This window comes from Echeneis naucrates, chromosome 6, assembly GCF_900963305.1.
Source record: "Echeneis naucrates chromosome 6, fEcheNa1.1, whole genome shotgun sequence".
Taxonomy (NCBI): domain Eukaryota; kingdom Metazoa; phylum Chordata; class Actinopteri; order Carangiformes; family Echeneidae; genus Echeneis; species Echeneis naucrates.
Window position 1 is genome coordinate 3,178,133 of NC_042516.1, and position 12,536 is coordinate 3,190,668.

Here is a 12,536-nt window from a genome sequence, read left to right on the forward strand (position 1 = left end):
TCTGGGACATACAGTATAGTGCGACTATTTGATTGTGCTATTTAAACAAATCTTTATTCTAACTAATCCCACCTTCACATCTTTCCAGTGTATGGACTACATAACCCACAAAGCTTTGATGGCGTTTCAAAGGTAGTGGCTGACGGGAGGTGTAGTTATTCAATAACAGCTATAATGACACTCCTGTAAAGGGACCCTCCTCCTCAGAGTGAACACGTTATAATCACAGTCCGTTTAAAAGCCGCAGCCAGGACGCGCATTGGCATTCTGCACACCGCCTCGCCGCTCAGCTCAGACCTGGGACTCAGACATGGAGAAGGACGGGAGACCGAATTGGGACAACCCCATGCAGTTTTTTCTGGCATGTGTGTCATATGCAGTCGGACTGGGGAACGTGTGGCGGTTTCCGTACCTGTGTCAGATGCACGGTGGAGGTAAGCGCCCAGACTGAGTTCCAACAAAGACATGAGGCGCAGACAGGTCTGTCGCTTCATGTCTGATTTACATTTCAACAGATGGAGCGCGTCCACTGATGTGATAATGAGCCTGTCTCCGCTCCTTCACTGTCATTGACACCGTCCATCAGCAGAAACTCAGCTGGAGGCTGATTCCGATTCACATCCATCTGGCACTGAACAATCAATGAGGACTTCCCCTGACACAGTCCTCCTGAGTGGCTGAGGTGTCAGTCATTCGGGAGGGCTGTGTTTGACCCCTTGCTTTTTATTTTATTCATTATAATGATTCTTATCATCAGAACATGGGACAGAGACAAGGGGCATGGCAGGCAGGAAAGAGCCCAAAAGGGCCAGGAATTCTACTTGGGGTTCACATGCTCATACCATAGCCTACGCTCCAACCACTCAGGTTCAACCCCTGGTTTGTGTCAGACCATCTGTGTCCAACTGGCTTTCTAAATTGTTGTTTTCTGACTGATTGTGTTTCTGACTAGTTGTGTTTGTGCCTGCTTCTGTTTCTGCCCGGTTGTGTATCTGACTGGTTGTGTTTCTCACTGGCTGTGTTTCTGCCTGGTAGTGGTTCTCACTGGCTGTGTTTTTGACTGGTTGTGTTTCTGCCTGGTTGTGATGGCATGTGCATGTACAGTAGGACCTTATTAAGTTGAATGGGAGCTCTTGTTTTGCAGTGTTTGACTCACAGTTGAGTGCACCCATAAACCTCATAAAGCTGAGCCTGAGAGGATGAAATTAGTCACTAGATACAGTATGAGTGACAGCTCCACACAGATTTTACTCCCTGACTGCTGCTGCTAGAGCAAAAAACGTCACCAAACGCACAGGTGGTCACTAAGTAAGAAGTAAATATCTGTACTTTGCAAACCAGTCTAGACTGCATTAATATGAAATCAGTACACCAAAGTGTGAATATGATGTTGATGTTAGTGTTTATCACAGTGTTTATACTTATGTAGGTGATGGTGTTGGTGATGTAATTATTCATTGAATGACTTTCTGAATCAGGTCTTACTTGAAAAGGAGAGCCTGTGTTTCAGAGAGATTACATGTATGAACAAGCATGTATCTTCCTTCCTCCTTCTTGATGTTGTGTTGAGTTTGTGTTATACATTATTTTCAGACTTCTGAACCCTGGCATATAAAACATGAACTAACAGTCTAACTAAAGGAGTAACCTGGTTGAAAAATAAAGTAAAAGTAAAAGCTTTTGTTACATTGGTATAGAGTAGAAATGCTGTGGACTGTGGGGTGTTTTGAGGCTGTTGCAGGTCACTGAACAATGAACACCCTTCTACTGTAATTACTGTACCCTCTGAGCAGGAATTCAGGGGGAAACATTGCAGCTGCTCCCCAGGTTCCTTTAAGAGGCAGAAACCTTGGGCAGAACCAGGCTCAGGGAGGGCGGCCATCTGCCTTGGCCTCGATCGGTTTGGTTGAGAGAAGGAGAGAGAGACAGATCAGAGATGATTATGATGATGATTATGATGATGATGATGATGATGATGATGATGATGATGAGTATTATTATTATTGTTGTTGTTATTGTTATTATTATTATTATTATTATTATTATTATTATTATTATTATTATTATTATTATTATTACCAATAATAATAATAATTTTATTTACATAGCATTTTCAGGTCAAAGTAATTTACAGATTGGAGTGCAACAGCCCAGCTAGACAGATAAAAACAATAAAATAAAGCAGATAAAAAGCAGACAACAATGGAGCAGAATAAAAAGCAGAGAAAGTGGATAAAAACAAAAACAACACTACACATTAGACTATGGCACATAGGAAACACAAAACAGGTGGGTCTTTATTTTAGCTTTTAGCAACTCCACTGAACAAACCTGTCTAATATCTCATGGAAGACAGATATGATCACATTTCTTTGATCCAGTCAGAATGTGGGCTGCTGCATTCTGGACCATTTGTAGGCTGTTAAAGCTCTTTTTAGGTGATCCTAACAGAAGGACAACACAGTAATCCAATCTTGATGTCACAAAAGAATGGATTAACACCTCAGCATCTTTGAGAGACAAAAGTGATCTGATCTTAGTGATTTTCCTAAGATGAAAGAATGCTATTTTTGTCACCACAATTATTTGGAAAACAAATGTAAGAGATTCATCAAACATGATTCCAAGACTTTTTAACACTGTCCCACAATGACACAATCATCTAACATCAAGACATGCTTATCATTTAGACTGTTGGTCTTGCCGGGCCGATAGCAATAATCTCAGTCTTGTCTGGTTTAATGGTAGAAATTTTCTGACAGCCAGCTCTTCACAGCAACAGACAGGCCTTAAGCTTTGCTCTGTCTGACACTATCTACTGCTATTGGCACATACAGTTGCATATCATCGGCATAGCAATGGAAAGCAATCCCAAAAGAACGGATGGTGTGGACCAATGCTCCCAGGCGTAATGAGAACAACAGCTTATCTTTTTCTGGGCCACAAGGGATGCTGGAGCCAATCCTAGCCAATGCTCTGGGTGTGGGCGGGGTACAACCTGGACAGGTCGCCATTCCATCACAGGGCCAACACAGAGAGACAGACAGACGCCAACAACCACTCACACTCATATCTACAGACAATTTAGAGTCACCAGCTAACCCAAACATGATGTCGGCGGATGGTGGGAGGAAACCCAGGCAAACCCAGGTGAACATGCAAACTCCACACAAAAAGGGTCCAGGCTGGGAACCAAACCTACAACCTTCTTATTGTGGGGCAATAGTACTAACCACTTGCAATTATCACTTTTAAATATCCTGTCTGTCTTGTCACTGTTAATACAGCTGGGTGAACTATTATAAGAAATCAGAGACTCTCACTGAGAACAAACCTCACTCAACCCAACCGGTTGAGCCAGATGGCTGCCCCCTCTGAGCCTGGTTCTGCCCGAGGTTTCTGCCTCTTAAAGGAAGTTTTTCCTTGCCACTGTTGTCAAGTGCTTGCTCATCGGGGGATTTGTTGGGTCTCTTTAAATAATTTTAGAAAGAGTTTGGTCTAGACCTGCTCTTCATGTAAAGTACCTTGATGTAACTTTGCTATGATTTGGCGCTATAAAAATACATTTGATTTGAAATTATTTATTGCAGGGATCCTGAACTAAATTATATTATACAGTTCCACCAACAAAATTGACTATCAGAGCTTGTCCTCCTCTGACACAATAAAACATTCTGCTGTCTGTCCTCTCTCAAATGAGTTGACAAAGCCCTTGATTGGTTTGCTTCCTATGATTGGGCTCTCCTTCAGTGAATCATGTCATCATCCCATCCCCTTTTCACCAGTATACCAATTATCAATACTGGGGCCTTCTTCCTTCCAATCTACGCCACTTCCTTTGGTCCAACTATCTTTCTGCATGGTTTCTCATATCACTGCGATGCTGATGACACTAAGACATACCTGTCATATCCTTAACCTATCCGCACTGATGAAGGAACACCATCATTAAACTGTAGGCCTTAGTGGGCAGGCAACAGTTTTCTTTATTAGTTGTGTTACTTTCTGTGAGTTGACTGAGTACATTTTTCCATCCATCCTCAGGGGGGTTCCTAATCCCATATCTAATCATGCTGTTTCTGGAGGGTGTACCCTTATTCTACCTGGAGCTCGCCATTGGTCAAAAGATGCGCCTTGGCAGCATTGGAGCCTGGACTGCCATCAGCCCATATTTGGGAGGAGTGGGTAAGAGCTAGAGACATTTTCAGCAGACAAACAGTGATGAGGAGGCCCATGTGCTCTCTGGTGGAGAAGGAAGCAACCAGGTGATATGAGGCTGTAGGGTAATATGTTTACTTAGCGAGTCCTGAAGCCAACACTTTGTGAAGTGCCTCCACTTCATATTGTGAAAAGCAAAGTGTCTATTTTATGGATAAGGAAGTGATTTCATTATAATTAATGAAGCAGGACAGTGTTGAGCTCTAGTGCAGATCACTAACAGATGGAAACAGTTGGAGGTTGACAGGTGGATGGTAAGAATGTGTGACATTGCCCTTTAAGGTCATGATTTTGATTTTCTTCTATAACTCTCTTTTTAGGTCTTGCTAGTGTTGTGACTTCCCTGTATCTGTGTCTCTATTACAACATCATCAATGCATGGAGTTTCTGGTACCTCTTTCATTCATTTCAAGTGAGCTGCTGATCAACAATAAAGGCCATTTGTTTACTGACAGACACTATATCAATACAAAGCACTGGCTTCCCTCTATATAGGCAGATAACACCCTGCACTGCTTTGTGTCCATGTCCTAGGCTGTCCTGCCTTGGGCTGAGTGCCCCATCAACTCCAACCGAACAGGGCCCATTGAGGAGTGTGAAAAGGCCACGTCTACCCAATACTTCTTCTATAGGGAGACGCTGGACATTTCTTCTTCCATTGAAGTGAACGGAGGAATTCACACAGGCCAAGCTCTTTGCCTCGTGCTTGCCTGGTTGATCACCTACCTTTTTATTGTCCAAGGGGTAAAGTCAACTGGAAAGGTAAGGGGGGGACTGCTAGGGCCCCAAAAATACATACAGAGAGGTGCTTCAGTGTGCATTGTCAACTCAGGCCAACTCTTTAACTACAACTGAGACACATTTAACATTAATAACAGAGCATTTATGCTCACACTGTGATAACACTCCAGTAATAAATAATAATCCATAATTAATCAAATTATTTTAGTAAATGGACAGAGACATTTTCATGTTCACAATGTAAGTGTGAGCTACTGTTTAAATTTACTGTACATTGAACTTGTGTGTGATAACACAGGTTAACACAACAACAATAATTTCTACTGATATCCTCCCACGTGAACTTTGACCCCCACTGCTGTGTGGCTGTATCTCTAGGTGGTGTATTTCACAGCCACATTTCCCTATGTGGTCCTCTTTATCTATCTGATCCGTGGCATCACTCTTCATGGGGCTGTTAATGGTGTCAAATACATGTTCACGCCCAAGGTGAGATTGTGTTTTTACAACAGAAACACACACTGTGTAAGTAAATGGTATTTTCAGTTTCACACTTAGGTTTGTTGACAGTTTCACTCCAGTACATTAAGTTAAATTAAATAAAACACAATACAGTATGATGCAAGCTGTGGAGTCATGGGTATGTGTTTGTGTCCTTAGATGGAGCAGCTTGCAAACCCCACCACATGGATCAACGCGGCCACTCAGATATTCTTCTCCCTAGGCCTGGGTTTCGGGTCCCTCATAGCTTTTTCCAGCTACAACCAGTACAACAACAACTTTGAGCGTCAGGCCATCATTATCTCCCTCATCAACAGTGGGACCTCCATCTTCGCCAGCATTGTCACCTTCTCTATCTATGGCTTTAAGGCCACAGTCAACTATGAGAACTGCCTGGAGAAGTGAGTGTGTGTGTGTATATATTCAGGTGGATTCTGGTATGTCTCTTATTCTGTTTTTTATGCACAGGTTTGTTTTCGTTCTAAAACCTGGTTTTACTCTCTTGAGTACGCCCCTAGTGTTTTAGTATTTTATTATAGTCATTATCGTAAAAGGGATTTCAGGGCAGCTGCAGGGGGTGACAGCAGCAGCACTATACTTAAAGGTAATTTTATTAAGTAAATTCATGTATAGCTCAAGTTCATTTTATAGGTGCCCTTAATGTAGTAAGTATCCTAAAAATCAATGTATTGATACTATAGTTGCTTGTATACTATTTTAATACATTTCGTGACAAAATTGTTTCCAAAAGTCTGATGCTTGAAAGCGTCAGAATACTGCACAACTATTTTAGAGTTGTTTTTTTACAGTATACACTGAACTAAACCATAAGTAATCTACTGGATGCTAATTATATAATTTTTTTTCCTTAAAAGTTTTTTTTCCCTTTTTTTTTATGGTGTTGATTTTTACAGGTAGCTACACACAACGGAGCTGCTAGCTCTCGATGTGACAGTGCTTACCACTGCACCACTGTCCCACCAGGATAATCAACTGAAATAATAGCTGGAAGTCTATTTAAGTAAGCTTGAAGTCTCTCATGTACACCAGCTGTTCACTACATAGGAAAATTCACACGACGTACTCTGGATTAAGGGTTAGGGTTATTTGTTTCCAACAAATATTGCATTGGATGTCAAACGATAAAAATCTGACATTTCGGACGCAGTTTAAACCGTTATTAGTTAGATGTTAGATTTTGTGTCATATAGTTTCTGAATATAGTCTTCAACTTTGTGTAAAGGCAAAAAAAATCAGTTGTACCTCTGTTAACTATAGACTCAGATTTTCCTGTATATTTCCTAGTATATGTCACTTAGTAGTACATAAAAGTACACTGAAAATATCCAGTGTGCTAATATCACAGAACAGAGGTATGGGTTGGGGATGTGTTGTTTAACTCAGATTAGACCCGCTGCCACTAATACTGAACTACACTGAGCTGGTTCTGAAGAAAACTACAGGGTTTGGGCAGTGGTGTTTAGTCTTGATGTATGGGTCCCTCTCCTCCTTCTCCAGGATCCGCATCCTACTGCTGAATACCTTTAACCTAGCAGAGGACACTATCACCCTGGATAATGTCTATGAGTGGGTGCTGAAGCTGAATGCCTCTTACCCGCAAGAGTTTGCTGAGCTCAAACTTGTGAATTGCAGCATGGAGGCTGAACTAAATAATGTATGTTCCTCATCACACTCCTTCACAACAGTACACAACAGACACACTGATCCACAATAATGGATTCACAAACTGAGAGAGTGAGCATACAGAGGGAAATATGAACTACAGTGCCACGTAAGAGAACAGGTGGCATTTAATTCTCTTTCTGTTGTTATGTTTCCTGAAACCAAGTTTAAAGTGATAACAACATGGTGGATATTAATGTTTACATTTGCTGATGTAGCATATGCTTTTATCCAAAGCAACTTACAAAGAGGAATCTGTATAGCTGTGATTTCTAACTAAGACCAGCATTACAAGCTGTTAACTTACCAATCTTATCAAGAACCTTGGTCTTGAGGGTGAGAGGTTATAACATATTCGCTGAGCAGCCATGTCTGCGCCTTGGAGTCTATAGTGACTGAGCATTGGAAAGCTAGCTTTTAGGAAGCCAACAAGTAGAAGAACAGAAACAAGAGTTAACACTGGTGCTTGGTGGTTCCTCAAGACTAATAAATGCACTAATAAACAGATGCTTACACAAATATAGCTACCGCTAAAGTTATAGATAGTACCTTTAATATTGCCTGTGTTGCAGTTGGGTGGAGATCCTCTGATTTCAAACAGTAAAAGTAAAGAAACGAAATTTGAGCATCATCAGTTTTGGTGAGATGTGGATAAATTTACATTTTCTGCATAAACACAGGGAAAGCTAATTTTAATACTTGGGATTCGTCCAATTAGCAACAGCGTCAGGTCACGTTTTGAAGAGTGAAAGAGACATGATTACCTGCTCCAGGTTATCACCTCAGTCCCATGGGTCAGTTTAGTTACACCATCAGGAAGTTTACAAAGAGTGACACGAAGGCTGTTTTGTCCCTTGAATTTTCACTTTGGACCTAATATAAAGCAGCCACAAAGTAATTTAATCCTTCATAATGGATCTAAGTCTCATTTTCCAGTCATGAACTTTGTTTCTGACCTGTTCCAGGCAGTGGAGGGGACAGGACTGGCCTTCATCGTGTACAGTGAGGCCATTAAAAACATGCCATTGTCCCCGGCGTGGTCAGTGCTGTATTTCATAATGCTCCTGCTGCTTGGAATGGGCAGCATGCTGGGCAACGTCACTGCCATCATTACCCCACTGAGAGACTTCAAGATCATCTCTTGTATTAGCAACGAGCTATTCAACGGTAAGGAGGGATCAGAATCCAGATAAGAGTCAGGTGTTGACTTGTAAAAGTACAGACCAATCAAAGGATGAAGTGACCAAAGACACTATGTGTCCTCTGGGGATTCATTATGAATGCTGTTCAGGCAGCAGATTTAAATAAATAGACTTATTTTTTTTAAAAGAGAAAAAAATTAAATATACACAGGATCAAAGAAAAGAGTAAATAAGATAATTTTTTTAAATGTGGAAAAGATTTTTTAAAATTTCTTCTTATTGTTCCTCTAATATTAAGAAATACTATGAATATAAATATATAAATATATATTGAATTAGTTTTAAGAGTCTAATCTAATCTAATAATATAAACTAACCAATATAAACCATGTATTTATTGCATTTTAATATTATATTAAATGGCATACATTACATATTTTATGTAAATAAAGTAAGTCCAAATGTATTCACAATTTTTATCTGTAAAAATATAGAAACAATATTTAATTACATATTTCATATCTGTTTATTTATATTTCTAGATTCAATTTATTTTTCTCATATAGATTTATTTCATGCTTCTTCTTTGACATGTGTTGTACTACAGTGACTGTTAAAACAGTACTATGTGTACATTTAAGTTGTATGTCCGTGACTCAGTCAGTGTGTTAACTGCAGGTTTAGTGTGTCTGTTCTGTCTGCTGCTTGGCCTTGGCTTCACCACACCATCAGGGAACTATTGGTTCACCATGTTCAATGACTATGGAGCCACTTTCTCCCTCCTCTTTATCGTCCTCATCGAGGTTATTGCTGTCAGTTACATCTATGGTATTAAAAGGTTTGTATGTCCGTGTGTGTCAGTTTGCCTTCAAGTCAGCTTGATTTGGCTGAGTGAGGAATCATATTATTTAATGATCTTATCATTATAGGTTTGAAAAAGATATACAGGACATGCTTGGTTGGCGTCCCAACTTGTACTGGAGGATCATGTGGCTGGTAATCAGCCCCCTTCTGCTCATTGCCCTCTTCATCTTCTACATTATCAAGTACATCCAAGGAGGGACGCCTACTTACCAAGCATGGAACAAAGAGCTGGTGAGCTTTGTGTTCCTTGTTATTGCTGTATTGGTACAGATACATATGCGTTCATACGGTGGAAGTCTCCTTGGTCTCCTTCAGGATCATATATCCTTGTACACATACTTTATGTAAAGCTATCATTTAATTTTCACTATTTCACACTGAACTAACCCCTGATCTCCACTATAGTTCAGATCAAGGGGCAGACAGGTGGGTTAGGGTTAGGGTTAGCCTCCCTAACCCTAACACAATCCTTATCCTAATCCCTAACCCAACCCTTCTGAGGGTCTGTGCTGGTCCATTTTACCATACGGCTCTAAACACCTGTACAAATGCTCAGGTTATTTATGTTCCATCGAAGAAAAAAATTTTAGATTGATTTTAGATTCAAAATCATCTTCTACAGTTGAGATTGTGTTTATTCTCCACAGTCAAAGCGGGAGGTATTCTGTTTTGTATTCTATTCTGTCTTCATTCTCATGACGAAAATATCTCAGTAACATATTGAGGGACTATGACTTCATAAAACATGCTTTTGCTGTAAAAAAAAATCTCCCACTAATTCTGACATCATTCAACACAAATATCTTATAAAGTAATTGGATGGACAGTTTACAATTACAACACTCAGGCATGAGACTGTAAACATGTTTACTGTAACTTGGTGGAGGAAACAACTATGACGAACTGATGTTGGTAATTTCTCAAGTGTCACTCACCTCTGCAGTTCTACTCTCAGTTATAAATGTAAGTGTTTTTTTCTCAAAAGATTCTATCTAAATTTTGCGCATTGACAGCACACCGTAGATGGGACAATTAAACATAAAGGAAAAAATAAAAACAATATCATATAAGATATCAGGCCATAAAAAATGGTTTGGACATCAAAGTCCACATCCAGGACTCTGGGTCTCTCACACCAGAGGTGGCAGGCAGTTCAACCCAGCTGTTAACACATCATGTGACAGGGGCTTTAAGGGGCTGTGATCAGACAAAGCTCTTTCTTAACACCCAAACACAAAGGTCAGTTTCAACCAATATAAAGAACTGAGGGGCAAAGAGCATTAGGTCAGCAATAATGTTACACAACAGGCCATATTGTTTGAGACAGGGGCTTGTGGAACAATTGTCCTCATTTATTCAACAGGGAAACGTTAAAAACATGTAACTTGTATATGATTACACAATACAGATGAGAGTGAAATACTAAGTGTCCAGAGAGGCACACAGTGTGAGCCTCCGTCAGCCATCTGAGCTGAAAAAACTGATACTGGGCAATAATCCCACCTCCTCTGTCTCAGTGTGTCTGAATCTAGTTTTGACACAGTGGACTGTAGGAGACACACAGTGGCTGGGCCTCACTGACCTCTCTCCCTGATGGTGGACATTGTTTGAATAAATATGGACATGAGAAAAATAAACTTAAACTACGTCAGCCCAGCATTCAACGTTTTATTGGTCACATGTTTGTAAAAGAGCATTCTACATACAGTGAAATTAAAAAGGTGTAATTCTGTCTGTGTTGGGGCGTTACTGCTGGTGAAGACAACAACTCCCATGATCCAGCACTAACCCTTCATAATATCACCAAACTCTAGAGGCAGAAGTAACAGAGAGTGTTAAACAGATTTTGCTGCTGCATCAAAGACTGATGTTGTTGAAGGTGCTAACTGTACCTGCTGTCTCCTCAGGGTAAGTCAGAGGTGTTGGACTATCCTGTCTTCGGTCAAGTCTTCATTGGCCTGCTCCTGGTGTCGTCCATCAGCTGCGTCCCGCTCACGGCTCTGTATGCCTTCTGCAAGAAGAGGAAACATGGGAACCATCACAAGTGGGAGAGAAGTGTGAACACGGTCTCTACTTAGCTTGTAGATGACAACTGAACATCCTCCAGAACTCCAACACAATCAGCTGTTATTTTCATTCTTCTTCACTGTCACCAAATGTCACATCAGAGAAAATTTTCCTTTAACAACTGCACCTTAGTGTTTTCCACTGAATGTATTATTGTATAATTTCTCTCAGTATTAAAGTCAGACACCTGAGCCAGATTCTAATCACCACTGAAACAGATTTATGCCCCCCAGCCTCAGCTTCAGTGTAGGTACAGTTATTGTCAGTTGTTTACAGTAGGCGTAGCTGCAGTCCAGTGTTTCATGTGACTCTGGTTTACTAAATGTCACAATATGATGAATGTATGTAGATATGTATCTTACAGCTGTCGTGTATCAGTTACTTTTCATATCTTATTCATCTAGAAATGTAGTTTCATACTGGGTGCTTGGTTTAAATGTCTTGTGCCAGTGGGGTCAAGACATGATGAATCCCAACGAGAGGGTTTAGGCAAGTTGGAAGATCGGAGATGGTCCAGGTCTATGGCCTATTTGCAGCATCATAACCCCAGAGATTCTGAGAGAAGTACCAGTTTACATGACTAGAACCAAAAACCCTGACTCTTCATACTGCGTTACTGCAGAACACGATTTTCAACTCAGTAACAGACTGCCTGTCTGACGGTCCAATAATAGTTGTGTTGAGTTGTGTACTGAGCAGATTCATGTGTTCTCTTTGTAAGAAGGTTGTACAAATTACCTATTTTTCCTACATATGAAGTATTTTTTGATAACTAGTTTTATACCTGTTTTAAATGCTGGCATTGATAATCCTCTGTAAGAGTTCCATAGCAGGTCTGAGTCAAGCAGTAGTGCAGCTGCTGACCCAAAAATAAATATAACACATTCTAACCTGTAAAATGTACATACTGTAGGTAATTGTGTTATCAAATTATCTAATCATTACAATCAGAAAACATGACTGTAGCTTTTCTTTGTACTATTGATTAAATATAATGTTAACAGGGATAATGAACTGTTGATAAAATCACAGGTGTTTTAGTTATTAACTTGATAACTTAATCTAAGTTTGATTTCTGCATCCTGATGGAGAGGAAAGGAAGTGATCCAGGTTTTATTAAAGAGAGATGCTGATGTTCATTGTGGACTTGCAGCCTGAGCTTCATTTATCCTCCCCCTGAACAAACAGCAACCCTCTGGTACGAGTGTTACCACCTGTCACTGAAACTGAGATTCTATCCTTGGATGTTAAGGGTCCAGGTTTTTGTTCTTCTAATGTATAATTTAATAGTTTTAAATAAAATCTCTTTCTTTACCATTA

At 40.2% G+C, this 12,536-nt stretch overlaps 1 protein-coding gene across 1 annotated transcript; it reads left to right on the forward strand.

Moving 5' to 3' along the window:
* Positions 1-310: 310 nt before the first annotated feature.
* Positions 311-11,227, forward strand: slc6a20 (solute carrier family 6 member 20). The gene is made up of 11 exons (XM_029504330.1): positions 311-434; positions 4,045-4,185; positions 4,539-4,630; positions 4,753-4,980; positions 5,338-5,448; positions 5,620-5,861; positions 6,979-7,135; positions 8,109-8,310; positions 8,964-9,123; positions 9,215-9,380; positions 11,057-11,227. Exons 1-11 carry the CDS (start codon positions 311-313, stop codon positions 11,225-11,227), a joined length of 1,794 nt encoding a protein of 597 aa, XP_029360190.1.
* Positions 11,228-12,536: the final 1,309 nt, after the last annotated feature.